The sequence below is a fragment of the Microcebus murinus genome, chromosome 4 (genome assembly GCF_040939455.1).
Source record: "Microcebus murinus isolate Inina chromosome 4, M.murinus_Inina_mat1.0, whole genome shotgun sequence".
NCBI lineage: Eukaryota > Metazoa > Chordata > Mammalia > Primates > Cheirogaleidae > Microcebus > Microcebus murinus.
The window spans coordinates 55,337,704-55,363,430 of NC_134107.1; the positions used below are offsets into that span (position 1 = coordinate 55,337,704).

General features: G+C 34.5%; 2 protein-coding genes across 2 annotated transcripts; both read left to right on the plus strand.

Annotated features, from left to right (window-relative positions):
* The first annotated feature begins 8,361 nt into the window (after nt 1-8,361).
* Nucleotides 8,362-9,327, plus strand: LOC105883333 (olfactory receptor 52N1). The gene has a single exon (XM_012786397.2). It carries the CDS (start codon nt 8,362-8,364, stop codon nt 9,325-9,327), a length of 966 nt encoding a protein of 321 aa, XP_012641851.1.
* A 9,478-nt stretch (nt 9,328-18,805) lies between these two features.
* OR52N5 (olfactory receptor family 52 subfamily N member 5) lies at nt 18,806-19,759 on the plus strand. The gene has a single exon (XM_012786398.2). The coding sequence runs from the start codon at nt 18,806-18,808 to the stop codon at nt 19,757-19,759; it is 954 nt and encodes a 317-aa protein (XP_012641852.2).
* Nucleotides 19,760-25,727: the final 5,968 nt, after the last annotated feature.

Here is a 25,727-nt window from a genome sequence, read left to right on the forward strand (position 1 = left end):
CTTTTCTTTGCATTCACAACTAGGGTAACTATTTGATGGTAGAGGCCTAACATTACTTATCTCAGCTTTGGACATGCCTTCCTCACTAAGGTTCATCATTTCTAGCTTTTAATTTAAAATGAGATGTGCAACTTTTTCTTTCACTTGAACACTTAGAGGACATTATAGAGTTATTAATTGGCCTAATTTCAATATTGTTGTGTTTCAGGAAATAGGGAGGCCTGAGTGAAGAGAGAGACAGAGAAGCAGAAAAATGGCCAGTTGATGGAGCAGTCAAGACACATACAATATTTATCAATTAAGTTTGCCACCTTATATGAGTGTGGTTCATGGTACCCCAAAACAATTACAATGGTAATATCAGCTATCATTGATCGCAGATCACCTAGCAGATAATAATGAAACAGTTTTAAATATTTTCAAAATGTGAAAGACACACAAAGTGAGCACATGCTATTGGGGAAATGGCACTGATAGACTTCCTCAACACAGAGTTGCCACAAACCTTCAATTTGTAAAAAATGTAGTGTCTGTGAAGCACAGTAAAGCAAAGCACAATAAAAGAAAGTATGCCTATAGTTCTGAGATAAGCTCCCATTAGTTACGAGTTACTATTCTTTCAATACATTGCTAGCTTCAATTTTTAATATTAATGTTTTATTTGGGATTTTAAATCTATATTCATGATCCATTGGCCTGTAATCTTCTTTCTTATAGTGTCTTTGTAAAGTTATGGTTTTGAGTTTTTGTGGCTTCCTTAAACAAACTTGGAAGATTTTCATCTTTCTGTAGTCTCTAAAGAGTTTATTTCTTGTATTCTTGAATTCTAGGAAGAATTCACCACTAATGTAATCCAGCCCTGAATACTTTTTAATGAAAAGGATTAATTATAGATTCTATTTTTAACAAATATAGGCTTGTTTGGATTTTTTCTCTTCTCTAGTCAGCTTTCGTAATTGTATATTTCAAGGAATTTGTCCATTTCAGCTACCTTGTCAAATGTATTGGTCACTTCTAGTTAATTTGTAAAAATAAATTATATCCCCTCACAAAAAAAAAGTAAGAGGTAGAATAAAAATAAAAGTCGGAGAAACACATCCATATTATTCTAATTAGAATTCTTTTTTATAAAATGAATAAAAACAACTAACTCAAACATTTTAACTTATGAAATTTAAAGAACATACCGATATATGGGAGGAAAATTAAACTAAATTTCTATGAAGATAGTAGCAAATGAGGGAAGTCCCCCTCCCCCATGCCAAATCTTTTCCTGAAGATTGATTTCAATAAGTCTTGGATGTAGTAGACTCATGAATCTAAAGATGGATTATTTTTACTTCTTTTCTTTATAACTTCACATTCACACTACCATCTTTAGGGATAAAAACAATTACAACTTAAGATTTTCCACGTGGAGAAATGATTTTTCAGTCCTGTTTGTTTTGTTAGAGGAGGAAATAACCCAGTGGTGTTTTGTACTGAGTTAATATGGGTAAGGTGGAACTACATTTCTAAGACTTTTCTTCTTGTATGTTGATAAGGTACAGTCAACTAAAATAGGAATTTGTATGAGATTTAGAAGGCAAAGGCAAAGCAGCAACCATCACTTTCTGAAGGTTCATCATGGCCATATATATTGAAAGACACATACAGAGGTGATGGTCCATTCCTGCTTGTTCTTGCTCCACCCTAAAACAGAAGAACATGCCTTCTTTTCAAGTGCATATGGGCCATAAAACAAGGGATGAATAAATTTAAGACCATAGAAATCAGAGGCAATATGATCTCTCACTAAAAATAATTGAGTTAGAAATCAATACCAACAAAATACCCACATACTCCAAGATATAGGGAAATAAAACTTCTAAACAACCATGGGTCAAAGAAAAATGCACATAGAAAATTAGTGTATTTCAACCTATCAAAATTTGTAGGAAACAAAAAAGCATTGCTTAGAAAGAAATAGGCATATTTAAATACTTATAATAGTATTTAAAATAGATTTTCTGAATTTCTACCTTAAAATCTGGAAAAAAACATAATTGAATAAAACTCCAAATAAGGGAAGTAAATAATAAGACTAAAATTAACTTTATTTATATATATTAGCAATAAACAACAGGAAATTGAAATTCTTAAAAAGCAAATGGTTTATAATAGATCCAAAAATGATAAAATACTTTGGTATGGCAAAATATTTGTAAGATTTTTTATAATAACAACAAAATGTTACTAGGAGAGGCCAAAGAAGACCCAAATAAATAAATTTAAATGTTTCAGACTTAATATTGTTAAAATATCTATTTTTTCAAATTGATCTATAGATCCAATGCTATCTTCATAAAAATCCAAGAAAGCTTTTTCTAGAAAATTTTAAAAATTAATTCTAAAATATCTATGGAAATGAAAAGACAAAGAATATCCAAAGCAATCTTTAAAAAGAAGGAACAGAGAGGGATTATGCAAACTAATTTGAAACCATTATAATGCTATACTAATCAAGAAAATATGCTTATTATATAAAGATATAAACATAAATAGATGAAACAGAAAAGACAGTACAGAAATAGACCCACACATATACGGTCAATTGTTTTTCAACAAACGGGTCAAAGCATGTGATGGAAGGAATAGTCTTTTCAATAAGTGGTGCTGGAATAATTGTACATCTCTAGGGACAAATACATCACAGACTTTACCTCACTCCATGCACAACAGTTACCTCAATGGGGAGCATATAGTTAAACTAGAAGCTAAAATTATAGAACCTCTAGAAGAAAAGGATACGATATCATCATGACCTTGGTATAGGCAACTATTTCTTATCTAGTAGACAAAAAGTGAAAACCATAACATAAAAATTTATTGATATGTACACATATCATAACTTTTAAAATCAATCACCCCTGGGCAGAGATATCTTTGATATGATGCCAAAAGCACAGACAACAAAAGCAAAAAATAGACAAATGGGATTACATAAAACTAAAATGCTTCTGCATAGCAAATAAAACAATTATTAATAGGGTGAAGAGATAACCTGTGATTAGGAAAAAATTTTGCAAATCATATACTGGATAAGAACTAACATCCAAAATACACAAGAAACTCAAGATGGACTAAAGACTTAAATCTAAGACCTGAAACTTAAAATACTGGAAGAAAACCAAGGGAAAACTCTTCCAGACATTGGTCTAGGCAAAGAATTTATGACTAAGAAAACACAAGCAACAAAAACAAAAATAGACAAATGGGACTTTAAAAAGCTTCTTCACGGCAAAGGAAATAATCAACTCTGGTCTCTCTAGACCAGAAAACCTGCAGAATGACAGAAAATATTTGCAAACTATACATCCAACAGGACAATAATTATCAGAATATACAAGGAACTCAAACAACTCAACAACACCAAAATACCCCACAAATAATTCCATTAAAATGTGGGCAAAGGACATGAATAGACATTTTCAAAAGAAGACATACAAATGGCCAACAAGCATATGAAAAAATGCTCAACATCACTAATCATCAGAGAAATGCAAATCAAAACCACAATAAGATATCATCTTACACTAGTCAGAATGACCATTATCAAAAGACAAAGAAATAAGACATGTTAGTGAGGACGCTGAGAAAAGGGAAGTCTTATATACTGTTGGTGGAAATGTAAATTAGTACAACTTCTATGGAAAACTGTATGGATATTTCTCAAAGAGCTAAAAATACAATTATCATTTGATCCAGAAATCCTCCTATGAGCTATTTACCCAGAGGAAAAGATATCATTATCTCAAAAAAATACCTGTGCTTGTATTTTTTTGTCTTGTTTAATTATTTTTATTTTTAATTATTATAAGTTCAAAATATTTGTATATCTTTAGAGGGTACATGTGATGTTTTGATACAGGAATACAATGTGAATTAATCAAATCAGGTAATTTGGGTATCCACAACCTCAGGCATTTATCATTTCTTCTTTTAGGATCATTCCAATTCCACTCTTTTAGTTATTTTAAAGTGTACCCTAACTTATTGTAGATTATAGTTACTTTAATATGCTATCAAATATTGTTCACTCTAACTATTTTGCACCCATTAAACATTTCCATTTTATGCCCACCTCCCTGTTACCTCCCTAACCTCTGGCAACCATCATTCTACTCTATGTCTCCATGAGTTCAATTGTTTTTAATATTTAGCTCCCGCATATGACAGAACATGTCCTTCTGTGTTTGGTTTATTTCACTTAACATAATGTTCTCCAGTTCTACCCATGTTGTTCCAAATGGCAGGATTTCATTCTTTTTTGTGGTTACATGATATTCCATGTATCACAATTTATATGTGTTTATATGTACCACAATTTATTTATCCATTCATCTGTTGATGGGCATATAGGTTGATTTCAAATCTTGGCTATTGTGAATAGTGCTATAATAAACATGAGGGTACAAATATCTTTTTGATTACTGAATTCCTCTTTAGGTGTATACTCAGCAGTGAGATTTCTGGGTTATATGATAGTTCTATTTTTAGGTTTTTGAAAAATTTCCATATGGTTTATTATAGCACTGTTCACAATGTTAAAGATAAGAAATAAATCTAAATGTCCATAAATGGATGATTGGATAAAGAAAGTAAGATATATATGATCTATGGAATTCTGTTCAGCCATAAAAAGAATGAAATCATGTTTTTTTCTAGCAACATGTATGAAATTGAAGGCCATTATCTTAAATAAATAACTTAAAAAAACAAGACAACTATTGCATATTCTCATTTATAAGTGAGAGCTAATGAATGTGTGCACATAGTCATAGAGTGTGGACTTATAGACATTAGAGACTAAGAAGAATGAGAGTGTGGCAGAGGGGTAGATGATAAGAAATTACTTCAAGGGTATAATATACATTATTTGGGTGATGGAAACACTAGAAGCCCAGACTTTACCACCATGCAATATATCCATGTAACAAAATTGCACTTATACCCCTTAACTTTATACAAATTAAAAAAAAAAACTAGATTTTTTTAAATGGGCAAAGGGCTTAAATAGATATTTCTCAAAAGAAGACATACAAATGGGCAGCAGATATATGAAGAAATGCTCAACATCACTAACCATAAGAGAAATGCATATTAAAACCACAATAAGATAACACCTCACACCTGTAAGGTTGACTATTATCCAAAACACGAAATATTAGAAGTGTTGGTGAGGATGTGAAGAAAAGGGAACACTTGTACACTGGTGGTGAGGAGGCAAATTAGTATTATTTGTATTATCAAAACATTATGGATTTTCATCAAAAATTTAAAAATAGAATTACCATATGATCCAGCAATCTCGTTAATGGGTACATGTACAGAAAGGAATTGAAATCTATACATCAAAGAGATGTCTGCAATCCCTTGTTCATTGCAGCATTATTGACGACAGCCAAGACATGGAAACAGTCTAAGTGTCTATCAACGGATGAATGGATTAAAAATGTGCAATATATACACAATGAATACTATTCAGCTTTGACAAAACAGAAAATTCTGTCATTAGCAACAACATAGATGAACCTAGAGGACATTAGGTTAAGTGAAATATAATTTTGTATTATTGCATAGCTATGCTTCTGTACTGTGACATAAGTCTATGTCTTCATATGATCATTTGGAACAAAGTTTCTTTACCCCCAGTCATCAGTAATGAAACAAAAGTATGCATTATTAGTATTCCTGGTAAACACTGCATAGAAGGGAGACACTAGTCAGTGCATTAAGGCAAGAAAAATGCATAAAAATAGAAGAGAAAGAAAGAGCATGTTCATTTTTCATAGTCAATGTGATGCCATACATCTAGACAATCCTAAATAATATATACAAAATTGTTACGATTAATAAGCAATATATTGAAGACATTAAAGATTACATGTATACTATTGTTTGCATACCAGTGTTATTTAATTTTTCTTCCAAAATATTTTTCAGTACCAATTTTGTGCTTGACATTGTGCTAAGTTTTGAACAAGTTAGAAGGCAGATCTGTCTCTCAAAAGATTTAATTCTGAAATTCCAAATGGTTTCAGACCTGCATGGTCTCTGCTATACCTATAAAAAATTATGCCCTCAGGAGTCCTAGACTATAATGAGGGACCAAATAGTTTCTAAGACAACTCCCAGGAGTTCAGCCAGTGTCCTTAGAACCCAGATATATCTGATTTTTAATTCTCCTTTATTCTTATAATAAACATACACACACGGGAAATCACTTCTCCTCCAAGACTACAGTAGAAAGAGCCAGTAACAACCAAGTTTTTTTGACTACCCAACTTCAGAATATATCACACACACACTGCACACATGTGCATGTGTACACTCTCACATACACATAGAATAGAAATGTTTCATCTTCCAGCTGCCTCCCAAGGTCTCCATATAAATTTTATATTTCTCCTGCAGGGCCAAGAGCATCACCTGGACATGTATATGACTTAATCCATGGATATGTCTTCAGTTTCTTGAGGAACTCGAGTAGCTTGCAGGGTGAGCAGATTTCTCAATTGGAGTTGCAGTCTTTTTACTAAAGGAATGGGTGTATATTATGCTAGCTGAGAAGGGAGGATGAATTAGAAAGTTTCCAGAAAAAATTATTCTCCTAACTTTTAAAAAGGAATGTACCCTACTAAGGCTGCTTTTAGATACTGGCTTGTGTGTTCCATTTTCATGTTGGATAAAACATTCACATTTCAACTACTGAAACATAACCCTTGTGGGGAGTGTTCTACATAGTCCCACTGGTTGTGAGAACTAAAAACAGCATTTCAGAGAGAAAAGAATTTATTTTGTGGTGGGAGAAAAGAAAAGAGTGATGACAGCCTTATTCCATAATTTTTTTCTGTTTCCTATCTACTCTTCTTTCCAGGGAGTTGCCTCCATTTCATATTATAGGTTTGATATTTGAATTATATCTTAGTGAGAAAGGCCCCTAGAGTTCATCTACCCATCCCTCATGTTTTACAAAATAAAGACATAAAATTTTATAAAAGACACCTGTGAACAAAGAGGAGCTGATTTACGCAACCTTGAATTTCCAGTAGAGAGACCCTTAAAGTGATGGGGAGGTGGGCGGTCACCTCCAATATGTCCAGGAGGGACTATATATTTTAACATTGATGTTTTTTAATCAAAGAGCCCATTTAGTTTTCCTCCACAATATCCCCCTCTAGGTGACTACCCCCATCACACTACTTGTTCCTTGTTTTTAAATCAACATCTTCCACCTCCAAGCGACCCAGTTGCATCTCATTTGCATCCATCCTATGATCACAACTTTATTCTTATTTCCTCACATCTGTCACATCAAATATTCTCCTCCTTACTCCTAATGACTGTTTTATCAGTCCTTTCTGCACCACAGCCTCTTTTTCTATGGATTTTGAAAAATTATATTCAGTATCTTCTTTATACCAGAAAAACAGCTTTGGAGATTACACAGCTTGAGAAATATTTGATTCTAGAGCACTCTGAATTTGCGACATGGATAGAAAATAAAGCACTCTGTTCTAAAGGGAATGTCAATTGATTTAGCTTAAGATGATAAGGATCTTTGTTCTCATTAGACTGGACTCCATAGTCTGTTAGACTGGACTCTAATCTTAGAAAAATATCAGCTTCTCAGAAATTATTGCATTTCTAATGATTCTTTTTTGTCAATTTATTATGGTACTGGTAAAATAGGTGGCCTTTTGATGATTATTAGAAAGGGGACTTTTTTTTTTACATTTAAGACCATCCTATGATTTTCCTTAAACAAAACTATTGGTACAAGGGAATGATTTATATTTTTTCACATTTAGGTTATCTGCAAACCAGAAGTGGGAAGATTGGGCTAAAACTAGAATGAAATTATTGTAAGTATGAACAATAGTTAAGACTGATTAACTTTGAAAGGTGAGCCCACAAGATCTGCTGAAATCTGCTAACATTTCGGAATAGAATAGGCATCTCGGACAAAGACGTAGGTATAACACAATAAATATTTAATCAATACTTGATTATTCAGTTGTTCAGTTTGTGACCAACTTTATCGTAGAGAATGGGCTACATGACAAAAAATGACCCTCCAAACACATTGAATAGACTCAGTTCATCTTGTCAACATCTAATGCTAAAGGCATGGATCAAAACAGAGTATATATAATATATTAAACATAAGTGTACATATGTGGCCATGGATCTGTAAGATAGACAAATTAGCTATTATGGGAAAGAAGACTCTCTTATCAGTTACTCTCTGAACTTATTTTTTTCCTGCTTACAGAGAAAATTCAGCACCTGCTATACCATGAACTTCCAACACTCGTTATGTCATTTCTAAATGGCACAAGCCTAACTCCAGCTTCATTCATCCTAAATGGTATCCCTGGTCTGGAAGAAGTGCATCTGTGGATCTCTTTTCCCCTGTGTACCATGTACAGCATTGCTATTACAGGGAACTTTGGCCTTATGTACCTCATCTACTCTGAAGAGGCCTTACACAGACCTATGTACATCTTCCTAGCCCTTCTTTCCTTCACGGATGTGCTCATGTGCACCAGCACCCTTCCAAACACCCTTTGCATATTGTGGTTCAACCTCAAGGAGATTGATTTTAATGCCTGCCTGGCCCAGATGTTCTTTGTGCACACTTTCACAGGGATGGAGTCTGGGGTGCTCATGCTCATGGCCTTGGACCGCTATGTGGCTATCTGCTACCCCTTGCGCTATGCCACTATCCTTACTAATTCAGTCATCGCCAAGGTTGGGCTCATCACATTTTTTAGAGGCGTGATGCTTGTTATCCCTTTCACTTTCCTCACCAAGCGCCTTCCATACTGTAGGGGCAATGTCATACCCCACACCTACTGTGACCACATGTCTGTTGCCAAGATATCCTGTGGTAATGTTAAGGTCAATGCCATCTATGGGTTGGTGGTTGCCCTCCTGATTGGGGGCTTTGATATCTTGTGCATCACAATCTCCTACACTATGATTCTTCGAGCAGTTGTGAGTCTGTCAACAGCAGATGCTCGGCAGAAAGCCTTTAGCACCTGCACTGCCCACATCTGTGCCATCGTCATCACCTATGTTCCAGCCTTCTTCACCTTCTTTACGCACCGTTTCGGGGGACATACCATTCCTCCACACATACACATTATTATGGCTAATCTCTATCTACTCATGCCTCCTACAATGAACCCTATTGTGTATGGGGTGAAAACCAAGCAAATACGAGATAGTGTCATTAGGTTCTTGCTTAAGGGAAAGGACAATTCTTCTCATAACATTTAGAGTCTCCTGAGAAGTTAAAGTTCTCTTAGCCAGGTTGAGATCACCAAGTCATCAGGGGACCCTCCCAAGGAAACCAGAAATCTATCCACAAGAAATATTTTCATGTGACTCAGAATCTTCTACCTCTTTTGAAAGGGAACCACCATGCTCATGTAGGTAAAGACTCTCTTTATTCATACAGGACTTCAAAGTTTGCTGTATTTAATGTTCATAGACAGGTATATCTCTCCTGAATGACAATCTACACAATTTTGCACCACAGTAGTTGGATCACTAAGACTGGAGTAAAATTTTTACAAAATTTTAAATCCCTGTTAACTATGAGCCATGTTCATAAATGTCTGTGCTAATTTATTTATATCAGCAATCTCCTGACAAAGTCATTTGGAGTTTACTATTATTTCCTAAGTTCTTATCTCTTGCTTATGTCCCAAGTTCGACAATTGTATATCCAGTAGTGATTCATCCCTAAGTTTACCAGGAAACTTGTAAAAACATAAATTGCAGCATATTCATAATACCCAGAAATTGACAATAACACTAATGTCCATCAACATTAGTCTACATAAATAATTGTGGTCTATTCAAATATAATGTTGAGTATAAGAGACAAAAATACATACTGTATGTTTTCCTTTATGTAAAGTTCATAAACAGGCAAAACTAATTTATTAGAAATTAGGATAATGTTTTCTTTTGGGAATGAGGGACCATGTAATGAGGGGTGCTCCTGAGGTATTGTTGTTGGTTAGTTCTTGACCTGGATGATAATTTCAGGGTGGTATCTCATGTCACTTATGATGTGCTCTCTTTTTTGCATACAGGTTACACCTCAATAAAATTATTATTCAAAATAACATGTCTTGCACACATACTCTGACATATCTAAACTATGAAAGACTTCTTTTTTGCCTCCTATGCCATCTGTCTATGGCTCACAAAGTATGTATAATTTCTTTTCTCTTAGAAATATGTTAAATTTAGTGTAAATAACCTGTGCACATTGTACAAATTACAATCAAATAACACAGACATGATTATCATAAAAAATATCAAAACTTCCATCCTGAAAATCTTGTCCATGTATTCTCTTTTCAGATATTCTCTCTTAAAAATATTGTGTGTGTGTTTTAGTTGTTCTTTTCAGTGGTTATTTCTTTTACTCAAATCTATGTTTGAACTTTAATTAGTTTACCAATTACTCTGTTATATACAATTAGGATTTAATTTAATTACTATATCTGTGCCCTGCCCTATCCTTCAAGATATTTTATATGTATACGTATATGATCGCACACATGCACCTACCTCCCTACATAAGTGAAAACTTAATGCCAATTATATCTTATTTTTCCATACTTAAGATAATTGCCACTTGCTAAAATTGTGGATACTTTCTCAATTTGTTTATAATTTGTTTGTAATAATTGAAAACTAGTAAATAGTATTTAAATTACTATAATATGAATATTAATATGAGCATTGAATATGAATGCTGATCACTTTATAGCCAAGTCAGCATTATATTTCTTTCTCTATTGGTCAAATACCACTGTCTTTATTATGCTTGAAGTATGCTTCTAGAATCAATATTTTTTTTCAGATATATCTGAGAATATAGTGCACGAATCAAATAAGGAAAGGATTTGCAGACAACTAGAAAATAAGCTTTATAATAGTTAAGAAGGAATGATGGTGAAAATATTTAAGAAAATAAAAAGTTGTGAAAATCTCACAAAATGAAAGAAAAAATGAGACAACATACAATATGAAAGAAAGTTAACAGATATAGATCATCTGTCTAGTAGGGAAAATGTCTGAATTTTAGGATTGCCATTAAAAGAGAAAACTTAAAACAAAAGGAAGAATTTATCCAAAACACTATAAAATAATATTTTCTATAACCAAATTCAAAATATACGTTTTAAGAAATACCAAAATACCTAGAAAAAATGTTTACAAAAATCTCAAACCCAGACACACCATTATGAGAATATATGATCTACTTTTAGCAGATTTCAATATACAATGCATTATTAACTATAGTCACTATCCTGTACATTAGATCTCTAGAACTTATACATGTTATAACTCCAAGTTTGTATGCTTTAACCCACATCTCCCTGTTTCCCTCACTCGTCTGACACTCATTTACTTTCTTTTTCTATCCTTCTACTTTCTGTTTGTATGAATCTGACTTTTTTTTTTTTAATTTCAGGAAAATACGAGAGTACAAACATTTAGGTTACATTTTATATCTTTGCCTCTCCCTATCAAGGGTTAGAGGTATGCCCCTTCCCTCCAAAATGATCACCGCATCACTCAGTTGTGAGTCTACCCCTGGCCCCAACTCCCTAATCCCTGGGGAACATTACCACCATTTGAGCACCATAGTGTTTCTCAGTCAATACCAATCTGATGGCGAATACATGTGGAGCCCATTCTTCCGATTTTGTGTCACCTCACTTCGGATAATGGCTCAAGCTCAATTCTGAATCTGACATTTTTAGATTCCACATATAAGTGAGATCGTATTAATCTTTCTTTGGTTTATTTCACTTAGCATACTGTCTTCCAGGCTCATCAATGCTGTTACAAATGGTAGGATTTCTTTCTTTTTGAAGGCTGAATAGTATTCTTTGTATGTATACCAAATTTTCTTTATCCATTCATTTGTTGGGTGTTTTTACTTCAGCATGTTACAGGAGTACAAATGTTTAGGTTACATATAACCTTTACCCCACGCAAGTCAGAGCTTCAAGAATGTCCATCCCCTAGATGGTGCACACCACACCCATAAGATGGTGCACACCACACCCATCCTACATAAGAGGATGTACCCATCCTCTCCTCCCCACTCACAACTGCCCAACTCCCGATGAATGTTATTACTATATCTGCATTTAAGTGTTGATCAGTTAATACCAATTTGATGGTCAGTATATGTGTTGCATGTTTTTCCATTCTTGAGATACTTCACTTAGTAGAATGATCTCCAGTTCTGTACAGGATAACACAAGAGGTACTGTATCACCATTGCTTTTCGTGGCTAAGTAGAACTCCATGGTATACATATACTACATTTTATTAATCCAGTCGTATATTGATGGGTACGTGGGTTGTTTCCACATCTTTTCCATTCATTTGTTGACAAACACCTGCGAAGAGAAATACAGCTCTCTCCTTTATTTGAATTTATAAACACATCTTTATTTCTATTTTCTTGATAGGATTTTTCTTGGATAAATAATTAAAGTGACTTACATAAGTCCACATAGTAAAGTGTGACAGAATTTATTGGTCCTTATTGAAAAATGGAGACCAAGAAACTACAACACCTGTCAAAATTAATGGAATGAAAGTTGAAAACCTTCACATTCAGAAAAGTAATTCACTAGAAAGTGAAGTAGTAATTTCAGCACAGCAAGTAATCCAATGTAATGATGACCCTCCATTTGACTGTGGGTAAGGTTAGTCCCACCTATATCTACTTAGGGTATGCTCCACTTGGCTTTTCACTACCAGGTACCTAGGGTTGGAAGAGACCAGTTACTATTAAAGAACCTCTCTGAGCAAGGTGGTATATATGCTTGCCATTGTTTTCAAGGGCATGAAGTACACGGTTTTGGTATATCCTTTCTGGAGGAAAGTTTAGCAATATATGTGTTTAAAATTGGTGTAATTTTGACTCGATATCTATTCATGTCTATGAATTTTCCAATGGAATTAATTGTGAGTTGATATTCATTATAAAGTTACAATATAGCATCTTGAAAATAAACTCAATGTTTTAATTAGAGAAATTTAAAGCAAAGTTTACAGCCACAAAGAGGACCACTTTGCTGACTCTGAGACTCATACTCTAAAAGAGTTGTTAATTAGAGAAGTGTTCATAATATATTTTTAAATGGAAGCAAACAGTGATGAAATAGCCTGTGAATTTTCATGATTTTTCAGGAAAAATCTCCATTACATTTACATGGAAATAAAGACATAAAAATCCTAACAGCAGGTATTTTTGAGTATCAGCAGTATGTGTTATTTATAAATGTCTTTATTGTTACTTTTTCTCTTTTTCAACTAATAGGAATTTACTATTTTAGAATTCAAAATAATAGAAATCTAAACACTTATGATAGCACAGACACATATACATCATTGCCTTATATTTAATTGTCTTAGACAAGAATTTTCAACCTCTAGTACTAACGGTGGGATGTCTGTGACATGGGTGTTACTTTCTGGACTGCTCTCCTTTGGGGGACACCTATGGTTGGGGAACTTTTTTTTCTTCAAATATATGAAGCTTTTCATCATGTTCTCCCTTGGGGCTCTGTGGTCCTGGAGGCTCTTAAGCCCTGTTTCACATTGAGACTTGGGACTCCTGAGTATACAAGAGATTATGTCTGTTTCTTGTGGGAACTCAGCTGGACTAAGCACTTCTGATCAAAAAGTCTATAAGGTGAAGCCAGGGTGTTGCCATCACATAAATTCCTGGGCCCTCCCTCTGATGTGAACACCTTTCACCTTTCTTCTTATCAGGAGTTACATTGTGGGTAAGGGATTTCTGCCTGCCAGACATTTAAATCCTAGGCTTATTATATGATAAAGCCTAGTCCTGTTCTAACCAGTCTGTATAATCATAATGATCAAAGGTACTGACCTACAAAAAATGTTGATGATTTCTTAGTGTGTGAAAATTAGGAAGAATATCCTCATTCCACATTGAAAGTAGAGATAGTACTTGTAAGGGATGTGGGCTCTTGGTGGATAAGGTACAGGTTATATGCTCTCAAAATCTCCTTTAGAGTACAAGGAATTACTATCCTTATATTTATTTATTTATTTTTCCAAATATGTGCTACAATGCAAAGGCATAGAATTAGACAATAGCAACCCTAAGATCTCTAAATCAGGAAAAGACAAATTGCTACAAACTTTTCCCTCTGAGTCACTAGCTCCACCTTCCTTACTCCCTCCCCTTTCCTCACTTTAGTCACATAACTTACAGTCAGTCAACACAACTCCAATTTATTATTTTTTTTAATTCAGTCACTGTCCTCATTGATGGGGTAAAGAGGTGGAAGATTTGGCTCATACACTAAAACAGCACACAGGCCAGTAAAGGGATAGGATAAATGTAATTTGTTCTTGCACAGATCTCCAGGTTATCATCCTGATGAAGAAAATGGAGGAAATATAAGGTTAAGAGACAGGAAGAAAGGCAAATTTCAAATAATAAGAGAGATGAGGATGTGCTTCGCCAGGATTTAGTGTTAGGGAACACAGAATTCTGTATCTTTGGACGAACTATTGAATGCACTGAGTCTTGATTAGATAAGATGGGTAGATAATATTGAATTGGCAGACTCATTATGAGAATGTGATTAGATTTATAAGTTAATTTAAATATTAAAGAAATAAATATATTAAATATATAATAAACATGACAATCAAATAGTACTAATGCAATTTTTTTTGCTTAGACATGTAGATGCATATTTGAGTAGGTATGCATATTTGCCATTTATGCTTAAGGTAAAACCTGAAAGCGCCAGAGCAGAGACACAGAAAGTCCTTGTGGTAAAGATACAATGCCTGACACACACATTGTGGATGCCTAATTTTTTAAAATTTAATAAATGGAATTTGTTTAACTTAAGAGTTCATAAAATGGATATATTCAGGCTCCGTGATGGTGCTTTCTGTCACTAAAAGTTTGGATTTGACATTTCTGGAAAAACATTTCAAAACAATAGTAACAAAGAAAAAATAGTATCAGAGAGTCTAGAAGTCTCTTTTCTGGATCCAGCATTTTCCTGACATTCATCTCCATGATATTGGGAGAGAGTTGTTCAGATGCTTGATAGGATTTTCTTCTGTGAACTAGTCCCTAAATTCCTTGTACATATGCTCTTCTAGGCCATCACTAGAGAATCATAGCATGAAAGTGAAAAGGAAGTCTCCTTGGCTTTCCTAGCCTCTAAGCAGTCCCTGATTCATTCAAATTTTTAAGGAGGCTAAGATCAAGTGATAATTCAAAGGAGGCTACTTTCTGTTTTAAACAGCCAGAGGCAACCATGGGTGCTACATACACTTTGTGTCAAATGGCTGCCAGCATGGGATGAAGAAACAGCAGAAGATGCAGCAGTGATAGCATCAGTCACCACACTTCCCATCAGATAGTGAAGGTTTAGACACCAGGTTCAGGTAATGGAACCCATTGCCAAGGAGGAAAGAGAACCTGTGATTGACATGAGTTGGGATGGTGTAGGTTATCTTGATGTGGTATGCTGTTTTGTTGTCATTATTAAACTTCCAATGCATGGCTATATTCTCTCTTTTTTACTTCCCAAGAACCACAGCCAAAAATAGGAAAGTTTGGGGGTGGTGCTCAGGGTAAGTCTGAATAGTACTTTTACTGAATTACCTTCTCCTTTGGAAAAAAAAAATCATCCCACACCATTCTCTTGCTATTTAACTAAAAGATGACTGGAATGCTGGGCAAGGAAGAAATAGTAAAGAAAAGGAATGTTAGAGGTCCCAATTTAGACACTTGAGCCTCATCTTCCTCCAGAGAAAAACAAGAAAACAAATAAATGCAAAATCAAATAAATGAGAACAAATCATGTATCAACTACTTGTTAGTCCCCAACTTCCACATTAATTTCCTTTAGAAGGGATTTAGTTTAGTGGAACAGATGTAAAGTCTAAGCTAACAAAACCTAGATTTCATTCTGAATTATCATTAATAAGCTTTGAGAAATCAGATTAAACATCCTGTACCTAAATCAGGGCATTCAATGACAGTAGCTCACCCTGGACTGTGGAAAGCAGACCTCTTCAAAGAAAGTGTCATTCTATCTCAGTGTTCAAAGAAGACTTATCAAGATAAATTATATGTGATTAGTCTTCAATCTATTTTATTTATTTATTTTTTAAATTTTGACTCTTTTATTTATATTTTTAAATTTCAGAATATTATGAGGGTACAAACATTTTGGTTACATATAATGCCTTTGTCTCGCCCAAGCCAGAGCTACAAGCATGTTTGTCCCCCATACAGTGCGCTCCACACAAATTAGTTGTGAGTTTACCCATCCTCACCACGCCCCTCCCACTCACCCAGCACAGATGAATATTACTTCCATGTGAGCACCCAAGTGTTGATCAGTGAGTACCAATTGATGGTGAGTACATGTAGTGCTTGTTTTTCCATTCTTGTGATACTTCACATCAAAGGATGGGCTCAAGCTCTATCCAGGACAATATAAGAGGTGCTAGATCACCATTGTTTTTTGTGATTGAGTAGTATTCCATAGTATACATATAACACATTTTACTGATCTACTCATGTATTGATGGGCACTTGGGTTGTTTGCACATCTTTGCAATTGTGAATTGTGCTGCCATTAACATTGGAGTGCAGATGTCTTTATTACAGAATGTCTTTTTTTCCTTTGGGTAGATGCCTAGTAGTGGGATTGCTGGATCAAATGGTATTTCTATTTTTAGTTCTTTGAGCTCTCCAAAGTACTTTCCACAGGGGTTGTACTAATTTGCAGTCCCAACAGCAGTGTAAGAGTGTTCCTGTCACTCTACATCCTCACCAGCATTTGTTGTTTGGGGACTTTTTGATAAAGGCCATTCTCATTGGAGTTAAGTGATATCTCATTGTGATTTTGATTTGCATTTCCCTGATTACTAGAGATTTTGAGCACTTTTTTATATGTTTGGTGTTTTTATATGTTTTATATGTTTGGTGGCCATTATTCTGTCTTTTGAAAAGTTTCTGTTCATGTCCTTTGCCTACTTTTAATGGGGTTGTTTGATTTTTTTTATTGTTAATTTTCTTACGTTTTATATTGATTCTCATTACTAGCCCTTTATTGGTTATGTAGCATGCAAATATTTTCTCCCATTCTGTAGGTTGTATATTCACTCTAATGATAGTTTCCTTGTCTGTGCAGAAGCTTTTTAATTTGATCAGGCCCCATTTATTTATTTCTGTTGCTGCTGTGATTGCTTTGGGGGTCTTCTTCATAAATTCTTTGCCTAGCCCAATGTCTATAAGAGTTTTCCCAATTATTTCTTCTAGAATTCTTAAGGTTTTACATCTTAGGTTTAAGTTTTAAGTCTCAAGTCTGTTATACATTATGAGTTGATTTTTGTGAGAGGTGAGAGGTGGAGATCCAGTTTCAATCTTCTGCATATGGTTATTGAGTTTTCCCAGCACCATTTATTGAATAAAGATTATTTCCCCAGTGTACATTTTTGTCTGCTTTGTAAAAGATTAGATGACAATATAAGGATGGTTTTATATCTGGGTTCTCATTCGTGTGCCAAAGGTATCTCTGTTCTTGAGTCAGTGCCATGCTGTTTGGTTACTATAGCCTTTTAGTAGATCTTGAAGTCATATAGACTGATGCCTCCCAGTTTGTTCTTTTTGCTTAAGATTGTTTTGGCTATACAAGGTCTTCTCTGGTTCCATATGAATGAGATAGGGTTTAATTTTATTCTTCTTCATGTGGATATTGTTTTCCCAGTGCCATTTATTGGTAAGACTGTCCTGTCTGTATTGGGTGTTCTTGGCACCTTTGTCAAAAATCCATCAGCTGTACATGGGTGGACTTATTTATGGGTTATCTATTCTGTTTCATTGTTGTTTTATGTCAGTGTTATGTAGTTTTGGTTACTATAGCTTTGTGGTATATGTTGATATCAGGTAGTGTTGTGATGCCTCCAGCTTTATTTTTTTTTTTTATCATTATTATTTAGAGACAAGGTCTCAGTCTGTCACCCAGGCTTGAGTATAGTGGCAGTATCACAACTCACTTCAGTCTCAAACTCCTGGGCTCAGGTGATCTTCTTGTCTCAACCTCCCATGTAGCTGGAACCACAGGCACACCACCACATTCAGCTAAGTTTTTATTTTTTGTAGAGATGAGGTCTTGCTATGTTACCCTGGCTGGTCTTGTATTCCTGGCTTTAAGCAATACCCCTGCATCCCCATTCCAAAATGCTGGTATTACAGCATTAGCCAAGATGCCCAGCCCTATAGCTTTATCCTTTTTGCTAAAGATTGCTTTCCTATTTACTGTCATCATGAGTGTTGGAGTTATACATATCATTTCTGTTCCTGAATCTAGTTTTGTGACATTCAACTTTGTTTAACCACTCTTGCCTGTACCTCCTTCTATTTTATGGTGAAAAAATTGCAACTTTTTAGTTATGGATTTAAAATTACATTTAGACTATTTATAAAACTTAAAATATGATCTGGAATATAGTATTTTTCAATAAATGTGTATTTTCATAAACACTGTTATTCAAAATTGTTGGTGCTATTATAAATGTTATTTTATTCTAAATTTAAGTTTGCATTTGCAAGGAAGATCTGAGTCATATTTCTATTTCTTAATTCCTTCTCCTTAGGACAGAAACTTATGGAAAAATAGAGTTCTTCACTTACGTAGTTATGCTGGTTTCAAACAATTCATATGTTGCCCCCCAGTCTTTTATTCTTAATGGAATTCCTGGTCTGGAAAGAGTACATGTATGGATCTCCCTCCCACTCTGCACAATGTATATCATCTCCCTTGTGGGAAATCTTGGCCTTGTGTATCTCATTTACTATGAGGAGTCCTTACATCGTCCAATGTATTTCTTTCTGGCCATGCTCTACCTCATTGACCTCCTTACCTGCACTACCACGCTACCCAATGCACTCTGCATCTTCTGGCTCAATCTCAAAGAAATTAACTTCAATGCTTGTTTGGTCCAGATGTTCTTTGTTCATGGATTCACAGGTGTGGAGTCTGGTGTGCTCATGCTCATGGCTGTGGACCGCTATGTGGCCATTTGCTACCCTTTGCGCTATGCTACCATACTCACTAACCCTATCATTGCCAAAGCTGGGCTTGCTGCCTTCCTTAGGGGTGTATTGTTGATGATACCATTCCCATTCTTGGTCAAGCGTTTGCCCTTCTGCCAAAGCAATGTCATCTCCCATACATACTGTGACCACATGTCAGTGGTAAAGTTATGCTGTGCCAGCATCAAGGTCAATATCATTTATGGTCTGATGGTTGCTCTCCTGATTGGAGTGTTTGACATAACTTGTATATCTGTGTCCTACACTATGATCCTCCGGGCAGTGGTCAGCCTCTCATCATCAGATGCTCGGCAGAAGGCCTTCAGCACCTGCACTGCTCATATATCTGCCATCATAATCACGTATGTTCCAGCATTCTTCACTTTCTTTACTCACCGTTTTGGAGGGCACACCATCCCCCCTTCTGTTCACATCATTGTGGCTAATCTTTATCTGCTTCTTCCACCAACTTTAAACCCCATTGTTTATGGAATAAAGACAAAACAGATCCGAGACAGTGTCACAAAGTTCTTCCGGGGTGAGAAGGGTGCAAGTTGATTCAAAACAACTGAAATTAGGAGATAGAAGAAAGAAAAATGAAAAATAGCAAAGGAGAAATTTACCTGGTCTTTTACATTTAATTTTGAATTATCACTTTCAGAGTATATTTTATGAAACTATATTGGGGAAATTTATAGCTAATTCTAAATTTATGTCTCAATGACTTTCCCCTATTTTTCTCCATCCCTAGTTTTTTAAGATAAATTAAATTTACTTTAAATTGATACATAAAATTGTATATATTGTGTACAACATATTTAAAAATATATATGCATTGTGGAATGACTAAATCTAGTTGATCTCATAGAAGCAGAGAGTAGAATGGTTGTTTCTATCACCAGATTTTTAAAATATACATAGTATTTATTAAATTTTTAAACTTTTATTGCTATATAATAGTTGTACATATTTGGGGTACATGTAATATTTTGATACATGCATACAATGTGTAATGATCAAATCAGGGTAATTGGGATATCCATCACCTCAAAAATTTATCTTTTCTTTATATTGGGAACATTTAAATTCTTCTAGCTATTTTGAAACATTCAATAAATTATAATTAACTATATCTATCCTACTATACTAGCAAACACCAGCTATTATTCCTGCTAATTGTATTTTTGTATTAATCAACCTATCTATATTTTGTATTTTTGTATTAATCAACCTATCTATATTTTGTATTTTTGTATTAATCAACCTATCTTCATCTCCCCACCTCCCACCCCACCCAGCCTGCACTGCTCATATATCTGCCATCATCATCACCTATGTTCCAGCATTCTTCACTTTCTTTACTCACCGTTTTGGAGGGCACATCATTCCCCCTTCTGTTCACATCATTGTGGCTAATCTTTATCTGCTTCTTCCATCAACTTTAAATCCCATCGTTTATGGAATAAAGACAAAACAGATCCAAGACAGTGTCACAAAGTTACCACCAATCTACCTCTATCTCCATGAGATCCTGTTTTATATCTCCATACACGAATGAGAAGGGCAATCTCACTACTACAAGCATAACAAAAAAAGAAAAACGAAATCAATATGTCAAAGAGACATCTGCATTCTCATGTTTATTACAGCACTATTCATGAAAGCCAAGTATGGAATCAACCCAAGTGTCCATCAACAGATGAGTGAATATAGAAAATGTGGTGTGTATATACATATAAAACGGAATATCATTCAGCCATAAAAAGATTGAAATTCTGTCATTTGTAGCAATATGAATAGAATTTAAAGTCATTATGTTAAGTGATATAAACCAGGCACAGAAATATTGCATCACCAATTTTAATCAAGTTATTGCTATGATGAGCTCACAGCAACTTTCCTCAAGGGATCCATCTAATGTATATTCGTAACCTTTTGAGAGATTCCTTAAGTTTCTTGTTGTTGTTGATAATCCTCTGTATAGAAGGTTTTCCAGCCTGGTCAATCTTTGAAGGTGTCCAGTGTCACCATAGTTCCTAAGATGTACATACAAGTCTTATTTACCTGAAGGCTTGGGTACTCCAGGAGTCACACTGCAGGGGCTCTATGACATATGGTGTGACTTTCCCAGTTGAATGTCAAGCAGTTTCATTTGTTATTTATTTCGTTTTCCATATTAGTGAATATTTTTATCAGGTCAACTAAAGCCTAAAATAAAAACTCATCATTCCCTCTTCCTGTTTGCCAAATATACTACATTATTTCAATACACTTATAATGAGTTTATTTGTTTACACATTTGTTTAATCAAAACTAGAACATACTGTCTTTGAATACATTGGATATATATTTATCTTTGTATTTCAAGCACTAACATAATGCAAGTCAAAAGGTTTAATTAAAACAAATATTCATTATATGGCTAGATGAATGTGTCTATATTTGTTAGGTTCTATGTTAAGCACTAAAATGGGTATTAAACTTTGTAAAATGCATTTTTTACATCAACAGATGATCATATAACTTTATTCATAAGTCTGCTAATATGGTGGATTACATTGATTACTGAATACTGAACCAGCCTTGCATCCCTGAAATAAACCTTACTTGGCATAATGTATAATTTTAAAAAATATTTTTGAATTCTACTTCTTCATATTTTGTTAGAGATATTTGCATCTTATTGATGAGGAATATTTTTGCATCTATATTGGTGAGAATTTGTGGGTTTTGTTGTTGTTCTGTCTTTGTCTGTGTTATTTTTATTTCAGAATATTATAGGGGTGCAAACATTTTGATTACATGTTTTGCTTTTGTTTGGTTTGAGTCAAAGTTGTACATGTGCCCATCACCAAGGTAGCATGCATTGTACACATTAGGTGTAAATCTACCTGTCCTCCCTCCCTCACCTATTTGATTTCCATTGAGTTTTTCTACCATATGCGCACATGGATGTTGATGGATTAATTCCAATTTAATAGCGAGTACATGTGATGTTTGCTTTTCCTTTCTTGTGATACTTTGCTTCGTATCTCTAGTTCCATTGAGGTTGTTACAAAAGGTATTAGTTCACCATTTTTTATGTCTGCATAGTACTGCACAGTATACATATACCACAGTTTGTTAATCCATTCAAGTATTGATGGGAATTTGGGGTTGATTCCATATCTTTGCAATTGTGAATTGTGCTGCAATAAACTTTCATGTGCAGGTGTCTTTCTGATAAAAATGACTTATTTTCCTTTGTGTAAATACCCAATAGTGGCATTGCTGTGTCAAATGGTAGGTCAACTTTTAGTTCTTTGAGGAATCTTCATACTGTTTTCATAAAGGTTGTACTAATTTGCAGTCCCACTAACAGTATACAAGCCTTCCCTTCTCTCTGCATCCATGCCAGCATCTATTCTTTTTGGACTTTTTAACAAAGGCCATTTGCACTGGGGTAAGGATATCATTGTGGTTTTAATTTGCATTTCCCTGATGATTAATGATGCTGAGCATTGTTTCATATGTTTGCTGGCCATTTCTCTATCTTCTTCTGAAAAGCTATTCATGTCTTTTGCCCACTTTTTAATAGGGCTGTTTGTTTTTTTCTTACTGATTTCCTTGAGTTCTTTGTAGATTCTGGATATTAGCCCTTTATCAAATGTAGAGTTTGCAAATATTTTCTCCCATTCTGTAGGTTGTCTATTTGCTCTGTTGATTATTTCCTTTGCTATGCAAAGGCTTTTTAGTTTAATCAGGTCCCATTTATTTATTTTTGTTGTTTCTGTAATTGTCTTTGGGATCTTCTTCATAAATTTTTTGCCTAGGCCAAAATCTAGAAAAGGTTTCCCAACATTTTCTTCTAGAATTCTTATGGTTTCATGTATTAGATTTAAGGCTTTTATCCATCTTGAATTAATTTTTGTTAGTGGTGAGAGATATGGATCCTGTTTCAATCTTCTACATGTGGTTATCCGATTTTCCCAGCACAATTTATTGAATTCCTAGCACTTTTCCCCAGTGTATATATATATTTCTGTCTACTGTGTCAAAGATAAAATGGCAATATGTGGATGGTTTTATATCTGAGTTTTCTGTTCTGTTCCATTCATTTGTCTATGTCTCCATTTTTGTGTCATTTCCATGCTGTTTGGTTACTGTAGCCTTCTATGATAAAGTTTAAAGTTTGGTAAAGTGACGCCTCCAGATTCATTCCTTTTGTTTAAGGTTGCTCTGGCTATTCAGACTCTGTCCTGGTTCTAAACAAAGCTTAGAATTACTTTTTCTACCCATTGCCCACCCCCAACCCCGCCTTGCACTAGCAAGGGCATCTCCTTCCACAGGGATATTTTCCCACATCACCGTTGGTAAAATCTTTAGCACTTGGGTCACCACAATGCTAGGGACCAACTGTGCCTTACATTGTATTATTCCAATCCTATCATGACCTGTGTTGGTTTTAATTAAGAATTGGACAACTAGATAGGATCAGTCATCCAATATATTTATTGGGAAAAGCACCTATGAAATTTAAAGGCTCAGGAGGCTGTAGAAGGTGAAGAGAGCCGATAGACCTTGATGCAGCTCTGATACCTGTGAAAAGAGAGAGACTGCTTAAGAAATGCATCAACTCTCAGTGACGCTTTAAGAAAGTCTCAGGCAGGATGTGGGGAGGCCCCACACTTAGGTTGCCCATTAAAGAAGTTTCATTTTTTGGCCAGAATGTCTTACCTCTAGCTCTAGTTGTCTTGCTGTGTCTAGTCATTGGCAGGGGCAACTAAGGGAAGCATGATCTTTGTGTGAATGTCAAGGCATATTCAAAAGTGTAGAAGCCAGAAGTTTTCAGTCAACCATGCTACCCATATCAGTTCTCTTGAAGGGACTTGTGAGAGGTGCAAGTCCATGGCAACCGCAAAAGAAAGAAAACACCAGATAATCCCAAATAGAGAATTAAAAAAAACACCCTGCCATATACTCTTAAGAAACATCAATATTTGTGGCAATAGTCATGAACCCTATGTAATATAAAGCAAATTATGTCAGACACTGAAAGACAAATACTACGTGATTTACTCATATGCAAAATCTTAAAACAAAAAAGAAAGGAGAAAAAGAAAAGAAAAACTAGAACTCATAGTAACAGAGTATAATGGTGGTTACCAGGAGTGAAGGTATGGTGGGAAAGAAAGATATTGGTGAAAGAGTACAAACTTTCAACTTGTAAATTTTTTAAGGTGAATAAGTCCTGGAGACCTAATGTATAGCATGGTGACTATAGTTAAGGTATTGTGCACTTGAAATTTGCTACAGAGTAGATCTCCAGTTCTCTCATCACACACAGAAAAATAAAAATGCAAGTTGATAGATATGTTAATTAGTTTGTAGTAATCATTTCACAATATATAGGCATATTAAAACATCATATACACCCTTTAAATATGCACAATTTTTATTTATCCATCCTACCTCATAAAGCTGGAAAAAGTCAAGATTAAAAATGCGAGGAAATGCCTCATATAAAGACACATGACAATCGAATGAAAAATTTGATCTTGGGTTGGATCCCAAACATGGAAATAATTGCCAAAAAAGGCAATATAGAGTTGCTTGTAGTAAATTTAAATATGGACCATTAATTAAATTACAGCAAAGTATCAATGACATGTCCCTGATTTTATTAATGGTTTTGCACTTGGCGTAAATCATGTCTATTCTTAGAAAACACACACTAAAGTATTGAATAGTAAACAGGCACATTGTCTTCAACTTACTTTCAAGTGGCAAAGAAAAATAAAATATAAATGCATATACAAACATACATATGAAAAGAAAGAGAGATTATACAATAAATGCAGCAAAATGTAAAAATTTTGTGTATTTCGAAAGCATGTATAGAATGTCTTATTCTACTCTGGCAACATTTATGTAACCTTGAAATTATATCAGAATAAAAGCTTACTTTAAAATTTGTTTCAGGTATTTATCAGGCATTTATCAGGTATTACTGAAAAGGTTGTTACTATTATTTTTTTTGCATTCAGTGTTACCTGTAAAACTTGTCAGATCTAAAATTGTATTATTTCTTTATTCTAAATAAATGTTCATGTTGTGATTATGTCATACTTTTTTAAAAAAGGAACTCTTCAATTTTAATGTGCTTCAAACCCTAGAAAACCTGGATCTGAACCTAGCCACACCACATGCATAGAGATAAATAGGCCCACATAAAGAAAAAAAAAATGATGACAATTCTCATTTTATTTTTCTGTTTCTCTGTGTCTCAATCTCTCTCTCTAACACACACACACACACACACATATATACACACAAACAGTAGACAGTACATATGTAGCTCAATGGGACAGGAAATACTTCTTGTGGAATTCAAATTTCTGAATCAACAAAAACAGTTACACTTTCTCTTTGGCTTCTGTGATAATCCTTCATCCTTGTATGAAGTTATACACTTTTGGCTAATATTGGTTTAAATGAGATTATATCCTTTAAACCAGAAGAATTCTCTTTATTTCCATACTCAAGA